This window comes from Mizuhopecten yessoensis, unplaced genomic scaffold (genome assembly GCF_002113885.1).
Source record: "Mizuhopecten yessoensis strain PY_sf001 unplaced genomic scaffold, ASM211388v2 scaffold8213, whole genome shotgun sequence".
NCBI classification, from domain to species: domain Eukaryota; kingdom Metazoa; phylum Mollusca; class Bivalvia; order Pectinida; family Pectinidae; genus Mizuhopecten; species Mizuhopecten yessoensis.
The window spans coordinates 2,303,155-2,318,702 of NW_018407435.1; the positions used below are offsets into that span (position 1 = coordinate 2,303,155).

Consider the following 15,548-nt stretch of genomic DNA (forward strand, 5'->3'; position numbering starts at 1 on the left):
GCATTGGCACGTTTTTAACATAACACCAATATTGTCAGAATTCACAGGGGATAGTTTGAAAGTATTAGCAGCAATATCAAGTCTTACCTCAAAATTGAATGATTAAAGACAACAGAACTGTCGATTAAATTAAAGCTTATCAAATCTTTTGAAGATCTGAAATCTTAGTTATATAATGCTGTGTTATTTCTACCTTACTTGCCGGATGGTGATTCTCATCATTCAAAAAAGATCGAGTCAAACTAAAAGGCTCGGAGAAGTAAAGAAGCAAAAGTACAAGAAAGCGATATTCAAGAAAACTGCAATGAGCTCTTTACACAAAGTGAGGAGTTCATAAGGTTCCTATGATAAAACAGAGATGTAGCTGCTGAGGGCTTAAGTGATTTAATAACAACTGCTTATTATTCCTGTAAGGTGGATAATGGGAATGCTCAGTTAATCAAACACAGATCCTGAAAAACATTACCAAAAGTTAGAGTTTTAATGATAAATGATATCATTTTCTACCGAAAAATTACAGACTGGTACGGTACCAACTTTCTACAGTTAAATAACTTATGTTACTGGTACGGTTCCCACTTTCTACAGTTAAATTACGTAATATTACTGGTAAAACTCCCACTTATACTGTGGAATTACTATAACTGATATGGTACTCACTTGTAAGGCGCAAACTGCCCTTCAGTTTCTCCTTGATGGCTTTCCATTTCCCACTGATAATGCTGTCCTCCTTTCTTCCTGGCACATCTAGAAAGCTGTCTAAAATGTCAAAATGGACGATGAAGTATAGTCAGACTGTTTACAAAATGTATGTGAACTCGTCTGCTCTTTTTATGCAAAATGTTTTCTAAAGTTGAAACAATGATATATGCAATCATTTCAACGAGGATTATTTCAGAAAAACATGTTCAAAGTGACGATTTTTATACAATGTTTAGAAAACAAACCAACTATGCCTTCATTTGGAGGTGTTCCACCCTGTCTAACTGCAGAGATCAAATACTGACAATCATTCCTAGACCTCACATCTTATAGGGACATGTGGATAATGAGATTGTCAACAATGTGCCGTTTGACAGATATGTTAAGTATATAAGTATATTAAGAATGAAATATGACAGATTTGTAAAGTATGAAAGACGACAGACTTATAAAGTATTAAACTAAACTTGAACAGTATAGAATTCGACTGAAGTCTCTGTATGGCATACTTGGACGGTCTAGAGCGTAACAAGCTTGTACAGTATAGAATACGACTAACGTATATGTATGGCATACTTGGACGGTCTGGAGCGTTACAAGCTTGTACAGTTCGGAATTTAACTTGAACTTGTAAACACTGACATACAACAAAGTTCTCCAGCTTGTTAATCTATCACTATAGTCAGTAGATTTATGTATTTAGCTACAGACAGTAATGTACCATAATTACCATAATTACATACAAATTGCTGCAGTCATTATAAGGTTATTCTCCACACTTTCGACCTAATCAATGCTATTTTTACTTGTCCCCGTCGTATATCTCAGTATATATGGACACATAACAGCTACAAATCTGTTATATCTTAGGACATGTTGGGCTATATTACAGCTATACTATTGTCCTATCTGTGTACATGTTGGGCTATATTACAGCTATATTATTGTCCTATCTGTCTACATGTAGGGCTATATTACAGCTATATTATTGTCCTATCTTAGTACATGTTGGGTTATATTACAGCTATACTATTGTCCTATCTTAGTATATGTTGGGTTATATTACAGCTATATTATTGTCCTATCTGTAAACATGTTGGGCTATATTACAGCTATACTATTGTCCTATCTGTGTACATGCTGGGCTATATTACAGCTATATTATTGTCCTATCTGTAAACATGTTGGGCTATATTACAGCTATATTATTGTCCTATCTGTGTACATGCTGGGCTATATTGCAGCTATATTATTGTCCTATCTGTGTACATGTTGGGCTTTATTACAGCTATATTATTGTCCTATCTGTGTACATGTTGGGCTATATTTCAGCTATATTATTGTCCTATCTGTGAACATGTTGGGCTATATTACAGCTATACTATTGTCCTATCTGTGTACATGTTGGGCTATATTACAGCTATATTATTGTCCTATCTTAGTACATGTTGGGCTATATTACAGCTATAATATTGTCCTATCTGTGTACATGTTGGGCTATATTACAGCTATATCATTGTCTTATCTGTGTACATGCTGGGTTTTATTATAGCTATACTATTGTCCTATCTGTGTACATGCCGGGCTATATTACAGCTATATTATTGTCCTATCTGTGTACATGTTGGGCTTTATTACAGCTATATTATTGTCCTATCTGTGTACATGCTGGGCTATATTACAGCTATATTATTGTCCTATCTGTGTACATGTTTGGCTATATTAAAGCTATAATATTGTCCTATCTGTGTACATGTTGGGCTATATTACAGCTATACTATTGTCCTATCTTAGTACATGTTGGGCTATATAACAGCTATATTATTGTCCTATCTGTGTACAGGTCTATAGTAATTTATTATTTCTGTTGAGTATTGGTTTAGCTGTCTATAGTAACTTATTATTTCTGTTGAGTACTGGTTTAGCTGTCTAAAGTTATTATTATTATTTCTGTTGAGTACTGGTTTAGCTGTCTATAGTAACTCACATTATTTCTGTTGAGTGCTGGTTTAGCTGTCTAAAGTAACTTATTATTATTTCTGTTGAGTACTGGTTTAGCTGTCTATTGTAACTTATTACTATTTCTCTTGAGTACTGGTTTAGCTGTCTATAGTAACTTATTATTATTTATGTTGAGTACTGGTTTAGCTATCTATTGTAACTTATAATTATTTCTGTTGAGTACTGGTCTAGCTGTCTATAGTAACTTATTATTATTTCTGTTGAGTACTGGTGTAGCTGTCTAAAGTAACTTATTATTATTTATGTTGAGTACTGGTTTAGCTGTCAATAGTAACTTATTATTATTTCTGTTGAGTACTGGTGTACCTGTCTATAGTAACTTATCATTATTTCTGTTGAGTACTGGTTTAGCTGTCTATTGTAACTTATTACTATTTCTGTTGAGTACTGGTGTAGCTGTCGATAGTAACTTATCATTATTTCTGTTGAGTATTGGTGTAGCTGTCGATAGTAACTTATTATTATTTCTGTTGAGTACTGGTTTAGCTGTCTATAGTAACTTATTATTATTTCTGTTGAGTACTGGTGCAGCTGTATATAGTAAATTATTACTATTTCTGTTGAGTACTGGTGTAGCTGTCTATAGTAACTTATTATTATTTCTGTTGAGTACTGGTGCAGCTGTATATAGTAACTTATTACTATTTCTGTTGAGTACTGGTTTAGCTGTCTATATTAACTGATCATTATTTCTGTTGAGTACTGGTTTAGCTGTCTATAGTTACTTATCATTATTTTTGTTGAGTACTGGTTTAGCTGTCTATAGTTACTTTTCATTATTTCTGTTGAGTACTGGTGTAGCTGTCTATTGTAACTTATCATTATTTCTGTTGAGTACTGGTTTACCTGTCTATAGTAACTTATTATTATGTCTGTTGAGTACTGGTGTAGCTGTCGATAGTAACTTATCATTATTTCTGTTGAGTACGGGTGTAGCTGTCGATAGTAACTTATTATGATTTCTGTTGAGTACTGGTTTAGCTGTCTATAGTAACTTATTATTATTTCTGTTGAGTACTGGTTTAGCTGTCTATTGTAACTTATTACTATTTCTGTTGAGTACTGGTGTAGCTGTCTATAGTAACTTATTATTATTTCTGTTGAGTACTGGTTTAGCTGTCTATATTAACTTATTACTATTTCTGTTGAGTATTGGTTTAGCTGTCTATAGTTACTTATCATTATTTTTGTTGAGTACTGGTTTAGCTGTCTATAGTTACTTTTCATTATTTCTGTTGAGTACTGGTTTACCTGTCTATAGTAACTTATTATTATGTCTGTTGAGTACTGGTTTAGCTGTATATAGTAACTTATTATTATTTCTGTTGAGTACTGGTGTACCTGTCTAAAGTAACTTATTATTATTTCTGTGTTGAGTACTGGTTTACCTGTCTATAGTAACTTATTATTATTTCTGTTGAGGTCTGGTTTAGCTGTCTATAGTAACTTATTATTATTTCTGTTGAGTACTGGTTTAGCTGGCTATAGTAACTTATTATTATTTCTGTTGAGTACTGATTTAGCTGTCTAAAATAACTTATTATTATTTCTGTTGAGTACTGGTTAAGCTGTCTATAGTAACTTATTATTATTTCTGTTGAGTACTGGTTTAGCTGGCTATAGTAACTTATTATTATTTCTGTTGAGTACTGGTGTACCTGTCTTAAGTAACTTATTATTAATTCTGTTGAGTACTGGTTTAGCTGTCTATTGTAACTTATTACTATTTCTGTTGAGTACTGGTTTACCGTCTATAGTAACTTATTATTATTTCTGTTGAGTACTGGTGTACCTGTCTAAAGTAACTTATTATTATTTCTGTTGAGTATTGGTTTAGCTGTCTATAGTTACTTATCATTATTTCTGTTGAGTACTGGTTTAGCTGTCTATAGTAACTTATTATTATTTCTGTGGAGTGCTGGTTTAGCTGTCTATAGTAACTTATCATTATTATTTCTGTTGAGTACTGGTTTATATCAAAATTGTGCCAGGACAAAACTTAAATAATTAATCAAAATGATAATAAAAATATAAGTGATGTTCACATTATTTGAATCATAAATTTTGTTGTGCCTGATTAACTGAAAATAAAAGTTTCAGTAAATATTTCTGTTGTTTATGCTGTTAATGTTATTTATAAACTTAATGTTCTTGTTGGAATAGAAAAATATTGTTACGAACTATACTTGATCGCCATTATTATTTAAAGTTTGTTTAACATTGTAAACTCACCTGGATGACTTGAATCTGGCCGGTCTTCTGATGATAGCGACGACATCTCGATGAAGCCGAGATTTGACTGCCGCCGCTCTAAATCCCTGATCTGATCATCAAAGTTCTGCATCACACAAATCATATCTTCATCATCCTCCAAACTGACCTCGTATGGGTCGGTAACTGCCTTCTCTGATCTACCGTCTTCTGTTCCCCACCCCTCTGTGTCCCCCTCATCCTGCCTCTGGACTCCTCCGGATCCACCCTCACTATCTGTATCCCACTGCTGCGGAATGTCAGAAACTGAAGACTCCATATATGTAACTGTTTTCGTTCTCGTCTTACTTTCCTCCGTTGCCGCGTTTTTACCGACAGTATTTAAGTTGCAATTAGTGGTGACATTTTCGGAGCCAACGCTTTGTTGGGTAGAGCGAATAAAATCAATATCCATGGAATTTGTCACGGGAGCAAACTCGTAGTGGACTTGCCTCACTTCAGTCTGCTCCATTCTCTCATCACTATGGCTAGGGACATTACCATCACTATGGACGCTGCTGGTGTCCGAAGTGTGGCTAGCTGGCTGGAGAACAAGGACAGCTTGGTCGTGGTCCTCATCACTAACACTATTGTCTGATATTTCAAGGTCACTGAGTGACTCCATGTCTTGAGGTTGGAGGTCGACAAGTTCAACACTACCACTCACCGCTGGGTTATCTCCCATGTCAAGACTATCCTCCGCAAGGTCACCACCCCTAGCAATGATGTCGTCCATAGTGATGTCATATTCACCACGGACACCTGACGAGTCGTCGGTATCTTCAGAACTAATGCTGATCGTATCTAATTCCGACTCACTTGGAAGGTAGGCGGGGTTAACTGACCCAGTAACCTTTGAACCTTTCGATCCTGAAGCTCCAGGCCAGTTTTCAATTTGAATTGGACCATAAGTCCAACTGTTACTCTTCGCGGTGTCATTTCTCTGTACATGTGGCAAATAAATCTCAGATTGAAGAGGGAGTTCGTTAGACTCCCGATGGCTTGTGTAAATCCCAGACTGGATGGGCATACGAAGGTGAAGACCTCGATTTCTCTGTGAACCCTTGTCTAGACACATGTCGCGCAGTTTTGTCTGTTTTATCTTCGGTTGTCCTTCAATAAATAATCATAGGCATTATTTAACAGACGTTAACATGGGTGAACAATACAATCACTACAGGATCTTAAATTATATAATACAATATGATCTCTGTAATTACCCATCAACAGATCACAATCACTCAGGGCGACAGGGTTAATAATGTCAAATCAACACGTCGGGGTCACAGAGGGTCACACAGGGTCACACAATTGTTTTAAATGCCAATCAACACAACAAGGTCATACAGGACAACACGATCGTCTTAATGGTCAATGCAATCAAGTCAGTGTTCAATTTATAAGTAGCAATGTGGTTTCAAAGTGATAGCGGGCAGGAGCAATGAAGACGTGTCAGTACTTCGATCTGACCTATATTTACATGTCGGTCACTGAAGCAGAAGACGCCTACTCTTTCAGACCTCCTGGTCCAAATCACCTGGTACCTTTTCATATATCTACGTGTAAAACATTCCTTTATACAGATGTTGTCAATTGTCAATTGTTTTTGAGTTCAAAGAAAAATGTTCACACCAAATTACACCTTTGTATTCTCTAGTTTTTAATCTGTAACAGCCCATCAACACAACAAGGTTTCTTGACCTTTTTCAAACAATTGGTATGGTTTCTATTTTTAGAGTAATTAACATGGTAATTGACATTTCCTTGATGTTGACATAGTAACAAGTGATATGTCGCAGAGTTTGCAATGATAACGGACCTTTCCTTGTGATGGACCTGACGTCACCTAATGGTTGGCATAGTAACAAGTGATATGTCGGAGTGGTTGCTATGATAACAGACCTTTCCTTGTGATGGTCCCGACGTCACCTAATGGTTGACATAGTAACAAGTGATCTGTCACAGTGGTTGCTATGATAACAGACCTTTCTTTGTGATGGACCTGACGTCACCTAAAGGTTGACATAGTAACAAGTGATACGTCGAAGTGGCTGCTATGATAACAGACCTTTCCTTGTGATGGACCTGACGTCACCTAATGGTTGACATAGTAACACGTGATCTGTCGGAGTGGTTGCTTTGATAACAGACCTTTCCTTGTGATGTACCTGACGTCACCTAATGGTTGACATAGTAACACGTGATAGTAACACGTGATCTGTCGGAGTGGTTGCTATGATAACAGACCTTTCCTTGTGATGGTCCTGACGTCACATAATGGTTGACATAGTAGCACGTGATCTGTCACAGTGGTTACTATGATAACAGACATTTCCTTGTGATGGACCTGACGTCACATAATGGTTGACATAGTAGCACGTGATCTGTCACAGTGGTTGCTATGATAACAGACCTTTCCTTGTGATGGATCTGACATTATCTAATGGTTGACATGGTAACTGACCTGTTCTGGTGGATGACATGGTTGTGTTCTGAGAGTTCCAGGAATACTCCGCATAGAGTTCCTTGTAAGCTGGGTACCGCCCCATATCCTGGAGTAACAAAGATAACACATTGATAACACGGAATACAATGCTGACGTCAAGTAAATATATTCACATTGACAGACTATTTGTACAGTTTAACACCTACCCTTAGCGTGAGAATGAGATGAGTCTCACTCCTTAACACTTCAACAGCATTAGGATGAGATATACCGCTGAATGAGATTCCATTCACCTCCAGAATCTGATCACCAACTCTAACCCCGTGTCTCTCCGCAGTACTGCCTTTGTCCACCCTGTGTACACACAAAACATCTTATGAATCAACTGCTTAAAAATGTCCAAGGAAAAAGTGATAATTGATATTCATTTATTTCCATGAAAATTATCTTTGGCGTATTTGAAACTTCAAACATCTGTTCAATTTATTAATGTGTTGGTTTGTTAATTCGCAATAAGTTCAAGTTTAATACCGCGTATGACCGCCGTTTGCGCCAAATGCAGCATTGCAGCGTTGCCGCATTGACTAACAGAGATTTTGTCCCATTCATCGGTCAACACTTCTGTCAACTCCTGTAAATAAACAACTGATATTGACGTTTCCTTACGCGTCGTTCAAGAATATCCCAAACATGCTATATCATGATCACGATCCAGAGACATGTCAAGGTTGTTATAAACCTACTTTGAGATGTATATTCCAATACCGTACTCGATGCCTCCGCGGATGTTGAAGCCCAGCTCTTTATGTCGATCTGAGATAGACAGTGTTAGCCTTCTCTCCGGGAACTCAGCGTCCAGTCCCCTTATAAAGGCACTGCCTCCCCCATCCTCATACTCCCCCTCCATGAGGAGCCGGGTGTGGCTATTATACCTGTCGTAACAAACAGAAACTCACTATATATAGCCTCAATACCTTACGTCCTATACACCGCAAACAATCAATGACACAATTATTGCACTCTGACCATCCTTGTATCTAGTGATAATTAACCCTACATAAACAACCAATGTATGGTAATGAATGTGCAATCCTAGTTAATGTATATACATCGGTAATTTAGACCAAATAAATTCCATTAAGTTTCAGGTAAACCTTTACTAGATGACCTGTTTGAAGTCATACATGATTTTCCAATACGATTTACGTATATAAGTGAATGATCTAAAATGGTTGGGTATACAATGCAATCCGGAAAAAGAAACATGAATTTAACGAATTATGCGTTGTGGTCATATATACCAGGTCACTTTCTCTCTGGACAGTCTCCACTCAGGAAGCTGGCCAGTCCGTTCTACCACCAGCTTTAGTTTGTTACTGCCCGTTAGCACCTTGACCACTCCACTGCTGGTCACTTCTTCCACACTGATGTTGTTAACTTCCAGAAGTTTATCCCCAAGTTCTAGTCCAGCCAAATCTGTAAAATAACAACGTGATCAGTGAAAAGTCTACCCATGTCTGTACAATTACAAAATATTCAGTTCTAGTTAAATTATGTACAATGACCGAACGGACAAGAAAATAAATGAATGTGGACACTGGCATATGTTAGTAGTTTAATAAGCTCCTTTTCATGTCCATCTTTATCCTACAATACCGCATAGTCGGTTTCAGACTACTTAAATTCAATAGCTTTATCATTAGTTTAAATCATCAGTTCCATTCTACCTAAAGCTCAGTATAAGCCACATAGTAAGTCATTGCTATGTCGGAATTATACCCACCTGCCAGGCTTCCCTCCTCTATCTCACTGACATAAACCCCTAGTCCATGCTCAGCCCCACCCCTCACACTGAAGCCCAGATTCCCGTCCTGTGACACCTTCTGTATGGTAACCACCACAGCCTCGCCACGCGGCATCGAGTCAAACACGCGTTCTGCAAAAATAATATTACTTCTTTTTAATGTTTATGATTTTAACGTTCCTTAAATAGTAAATAGTGCAATGGTACGAAACAAAAATGGCGGAATATATCTACATAATGAAAAACGTAACATCTCCATTTCCATATGTCCCCCTGCATTTGCCCATTCAAATATTTGTTTGCTTGGGGTTTACCATCCGGGTAACAGCTAAGGCCATATAAAGAGTAGTGAGTGAAAATAAAATACTGATCCCAAGTACTGCGATGTGAGCTGCAGGTCTTCTGTCTTTAGTGTTCCCTAAAAAGAATACACAGAAAAAATTCTCTTCTGTCGCTTCTGGTCTAGGTGTCGTTCAAATGTCTACAAGCATGTCAAATGTCACATACGTCTACATGTTAACGGATTCACATGCCTCATCTCCTGTGCTACCTGTTACCTATATATTCTACCTCAAATATGGATCACAGTGTTTGAATTATTCCTGATTTATTCGTTCAATCACTCAGATATATAGCAATATTTTTAATATTTACTGGAGTATCCTCTAATCAAATGCTGTACAACAGTCCAACAGTTACATGTATTGTCCGTGTGGTAGGGAAACATAACTAATTGAGGAGTAACAGGATCCAAGATTCCCTGTCCGAAGAATTATCGTCAGGAACAAGATGTAAAGACGTATCCTTACAGAACAAACGCCTGGAAAATGACTGAAATTTCCACAGTCAAAACAGAAACATCCTTTTATAGGACAGTACATCACATGGTTTGGTCTAAAGTGGAGCTACGACACGGCGCCATCCCGAAAGTCCTTATCAACGTTTATCAAGACGATTAAAAATGGCAAACACAGTCTTGGCGGGGTTCCAATCAGTGTATGATTCTTAAATATTGAATAAATCTGCCGTCTTAGGGATGTCATTGCGTGGTAGTAAAGCACATGAATATATTGGATTAATTCTGTCAATTTATTTCTTCCTCGAGTTTTGTAAGTGAGGACCTGATCTAAAGTTGATTAAATCGTCTAGCAAACCTGCGAAAGGAACGGTAATATCGTGCTACAAGACAAATGGTAGATTGTTATACAAATCCTGTTGCCTAATACAAAAAAAAGTTCAATATTCAAAATATATAAGAAGTTTGTTTCCATATAACTGTCTTCAATCACTGATTACCTCCTGATATCACTCCGCCTCATCTTTTGTTTTAAAGACTTAGAGCTAAGTTCATACAATGACCCAGAATAGGATAAGGATTAAAAAAATATTTTCATTACCATGACCCGGAATGGGGGTTAAGAGCTCTTGGTACATCAATAATTTTAGATGGATATAGAAACTCATTCACTGAATGTTTTAGATTGCTTTGGTAAAATATCGGGACTAAAAGTAAATAATGATAAAACCAAGGTGATTTGGATTGGCAGCAAGAAATTCAGTGCAGACGTTTACCATCATAGATGGAAACTGAAATGGGGAGAAACAAAATTTAATATGCTAGGGGTTTATTTTTCAGTTAATCTAGATGAGGTTGTAACTTTGAATTATACCACAGTTCTTAAAAATGTTAATAAAAGTATAAACCAGTGGTCACGCAGAATTTTAACACCTCTTGGTCGGATAGTTGTATTAAAATCAATCATTATACCAAAATTTAATCATCTATTCATATCTGTTCCTACACCCGACAATAATTTTATTCAACAGTTGAACACTACTTTTTTCAATTTTATTTGGCAATCACCAGTCGACAAAATTAAAAGAGACACTATAGTCCAAAGCTATGAAAATGGGGGTCTGAAAATGATTAATATCAGGAATTTTATAACAAGCCTTAAGTCTACATGGATAAGAAGATTACTTAAGAATAATGATAAATGTTGGACAAATATTTTTGAAGCAGAACATTTTCCCACCATCAACATATCAGATTTTGGTACTGACTTCATTAAGAAAATTAAGACCAAAAATGCCTTTTGGAAAAATGTTTTTCAGGCATGGGTAGATATTTCAGAAAAAACACAATTGCAAATTAAAAATATTGAGCAGTTTCTTACTTTTCCTATATGGTATAACCCAATTTTCTGCATTGATAACAGGTCTTTTTTCATTAAAAAATGGTTTGAAAAGGGTGTTAAAAATGTGTGTGACCTACTGGACCAAGATAATTAATTTCTAACCTTTGCAAACTTTAAACTAAAATTCAATATCGAGTCAGAAAACTTTTTAATTTATCAAAGTATGTGCCAATCAATTAAGCAAAGTTATAGACAATTTAAATTTAATTTAACTGCTGAAAACATTGTTGAACGAACATTTATACCACACCATATCAATATAATTATGAAAAGCAAGAAAGGTTGTAAAGACATGTGTATTACCCTGAATAATTAAAAATAAATGTTCGAATACAGCTGAAATAAAATGGAAATCAAAAGAAAGTTTTAGAAACATGGACTGGAAACGATTGTATAGCATTCCTTTTAAAAGTACAACGGATACAACACTTCAGTGGTTCCAGTATCGGTTACAAAAGCGCATTCTCCCACTAAATAATTACTTGAAAACTATTGGTGTTTTGAACAATAACCTTTGTAATATGTGAAACACAGAAATTGAAACTATAGAACATATTTTTTGGGAATGTCCTCATTCTTTCAGGCTTTGGCAAGATTTGAAAAACAAAATATACCACAACTTTGATAAATTAATTGATTTTAGATTAGAAACAGTATTATTTGGAGAGACAGAAAATGTTGCCTTACCAATTAACTTTATTATCCTTTATGCAAAATATTATATATACACTGTATCAAGAAAAAAACAAAGACTCAGGTTAGATGGTTTGATTGAGTTTCTAGCATTCCGATATAACATCGAAAAAAAATCAGCATCAAAAAATGTACGTGTCCATGTCAATGTGAATGACCACATGCATGTGTCATAGAAATATTCATACACATGTGTATATATATATATGTACATCTGACACTGTTTGCACAGTGTATTTATTATTGTTTCTCAACTGCTTGAAATTATGCTTGCATAAGGATGCATCTGATTCAATGTATGTAAGTCTGTCGCAATGTATGCATGTATGTGTGTCTGTTTTGTCTGTCTGTCTGTCTGTCTGTCTCATGTATATATGTATGTGTGTATGAGTATATATGTGGGTGTATTTGTATGTGTATTATGTTTTTTTGTGTATACGTGCTATGTTTTTATGCTTGTTTGTAATATTATGTTGTATATGGTATTTGTTAGGGTGTGAAAGAAGTATGTTTTGTGTTCTTGTCCTGTACTCTATTTGCAAATATTTTATTTTCCCATTGCCCTTCCTATTTATTTATTTATAGTTTGACTGATGGATGTTGAATGAGAACCCTCCTGTGGGAGGACACCATAATATTGTTCAGGTGCTGACTCCAGGGCTCCCCAACCCTGGCATCCCCTATCAAAATATTTATATATGTATATATATATATCTGCTTCGAAGCAGTATATGTATATACATATTTATGAAAAAAATGGCTGGGGGAATAAAATATTTGTACTGAAAAAAAAAAAAAAAAAAAGCTCTTGGACCTTTTCTGACGCGTTTCTGTTCTAGGTTTAAAGACCACTCATGCAGCCTCGTTTTGCTCGCAAGCCTTGCCTATAGTCTACAGGCTACCAAAGTTTGTCCGAAATGGTAGAGTTCCATAGAACTAACGGTGCAGAAAAAGTGGTGACAAGCTTTGTTTCGAACAGTTTGTATGGGGCGATATGTATTGATTCCCTGCAACCCACCACCATAGAATAAAACTAGTTCGGCTAGAAATTCATATAGATTGTTACAAGCATCAAATGACATCCCTTTAGCATTTCGGAATTGACTAGCTGATTTTGATAGTTCTCCTCGAGATGTGTATGGAACGCCAAATACACTTTGTATAAATAATTGAAGATCGGCCAATTCAATTGAAGAAAGGTACAATTCAATTGATAAGCGTAATTCAATTGAAGAAAGGTACAATTCAATTGATAGTGTAATTCAATTGAAGAAAGGTACAATTCAATTGATTGTGAAATTCAATTGAAGAAAGGTACAATTCAATTGATAGTGTAATTCAATTGAAGAACGCTACAATTCAATTGATAGTTTAATTCAATTGAAGAGAGGTACAATTCAATTGAAGGTAGGTTCAATTCAATCGAATTACACTATCAATTTAATTGTACCTTTCTTCAAATGAATTACACTATCAGTTGAATTGTACCTTTCATCAATTGAATCACAATATCAATTGACTTGTCCCTTTCTTCAATTGATAGTGTAATTAAATTGAAGAAAGGTACCATTCAATTGATAGTGTAATGCAATTGAAGAAAGGTACGATTCAATTGATAGTGTAATTCAATTGAAGAAAGGTACAATTCAATCGATAGTGTAATTCAATTGAAGAAAGGTACAATTCAATTGATTGTGTAATTCAATTGAAGAAAGGTACAATTCAATTGATAGTGTAATTCAATTGAAGAAAGGTACAATTCAATTGATAGTGTAATTCAATTGAATTGAACCTACCTTCAATTGAATTGTACCTATTTTCAATTAGTTGAATATATGTACAATTAATTGAATATAATTATGTTAATTTGGTTAATTTCCATCCCAGTGTTTTTTTAACCATATATACTTATAGCAGTCTATTATATCTTTATCAATATCACCATATTTGGAACTAAAATTTGCCTTCGGGATCGATTTATTATGAATTAGTATAACTTTGGTTTTGTTCAGATTAACACACAACTGCCACCATTGCTGCTATAACCACGAAATCCGTACCAATCGGGAACCGTCGGCACTTTCCGTAAACAAGAAAGTTCGTAAAGTGTCGACGGTTCCCTATTGCATCCATCGAAGAGAGGCATCTGGGGCGAGTAAGACTCGACAGTATTGAGATACTGAGATCTCCATATGTTATACCTAACTCTAAAGTGAAATTTTAACAAGATTTTACACGTAGATCGAGAAAATGTGTCGGCGAGGCATATTACACCTGTTTCACCATCCCCGCCCCCTAACTTTGTTGCGGTGGCCGTATGGGTTCAACCAAAAAACTTAAAGTCGTTAAGATATCAATATATATTTCAAGTAAATGAGAAATGATAGAAAATATTGATTAGTGTATTGATGAGTTCCCACACTTCACACGTCGTCATGGCAACAGCTCTCGGGCAATTGCAACAGATTGCAACGGGGAACATCTCAAATTCAATTTTCGTTGTCCTATGTTTAGTTCAGATTGTTTACAGTGAAGTACACTTGTAGGCGGCTGTGACAACCGTAGCCTATCATAACAGAATTTACGTTTGTCCTTCAATCGTTAAAACCTCCAATCATCCTACAAGTATTACTAGTCGGTCCAACTTTCCAGCGGTTCACCAAATACGTCTTTTTATTCGAAAACACATATATATCCGCAGCCTTTATCTCAAGGTTTCTTTGAATTTGAGTCACTTACATTTATAAGTGTCCAGAATACAAAAGTTCTATTGTACACAGATACTAAAACACCCAGACTAATAGTATTTTAGCTGTTTTACAGACAAACTAATGATGTCCAGACTACCAAGGTTCCACTGTTCAGAAAAAAACATCCACGTTGAAATGGTTCTACTGTACACGCAAAAAACAGTGTCAATACAGTACACTACATTCAATGGGCACACACACCACAGTGTCAATACAGTACACTACATTCAATGGGCACACACACCACAGTGTCAATACAGTACACTACATGCAATGGGCACACACACCACAGTGTCAATACAGTACACTACATTCAATGGGTACACACACCACAGTATCAATACAGTACACTACATTCAATGGGCACACACACCACAGTGTTCAGAACAGCACGCAGACAAAAGTGTCCTGACTAACAAGGTTCTAGATACAAACTGGTGTGTTTGGTCTATCAAGGCTCTCCTGTACATTAAAAATGTCGAGACTGACAAGATTAGGCTGTATACTTTAGTTTATATATACAGTAGAACCTTGTACAAACCAAAGTATCCAGACCAACAAGGTTCTACTGTATATATAAACTAAAGTATACAGACCAACACGGTTCGGTTGTACATACAAACCAAAGTATCCAGACCAACAAGGTTCCACTGTACACATAAAACCAAATTGCCAGACTAGCA

General features: G+C 35.9%; 1 protein-coding gene across 4 annotated transcripts in view; it reads right to left on the bottom strand.

Annotated features, from left to right (window-relative positions):
* LOC110455442 overlaps positions 1–15,548 on the bottom strand; it is a 42,127-nt gene that overhangs the window by 13,788 nt on the left and 12,791 nt on the right. For all 4 annotated transcript variants that reach the window (XM_021505584.1, XM_021505581.1, XM_021505583.1 and 1 more), the window contains exons 3-9: positions 9,204–9,356; positions 8,722–8,896; positions 8,164–8,352; positions 7,627–7,774; positions 7,439–7,526; positions 4,957–6,087; positions 661–759 (exon numbers count right to left, since the gene is read on the bottom strand). In XM_021505584.1, coding sequence (XP_021361259.1) covers positions 661–759; positions 4,957–6,087; positions 7,439–7,526; positions 7,627–7,774; positions 8,164–8,352; positions 8,722–8,896; positions 9,204–9,356 — 1,983 coding nt within the window. The remainder of the gene's footprint in view (positions 1–660; positions 760–4,956; positions 6,088–7,438; positions 7,527–7,626; positions 7,775–8,163; positions 8,353–8,721; positions 8,897–9,203; positions 9,357–15,548) is intronic.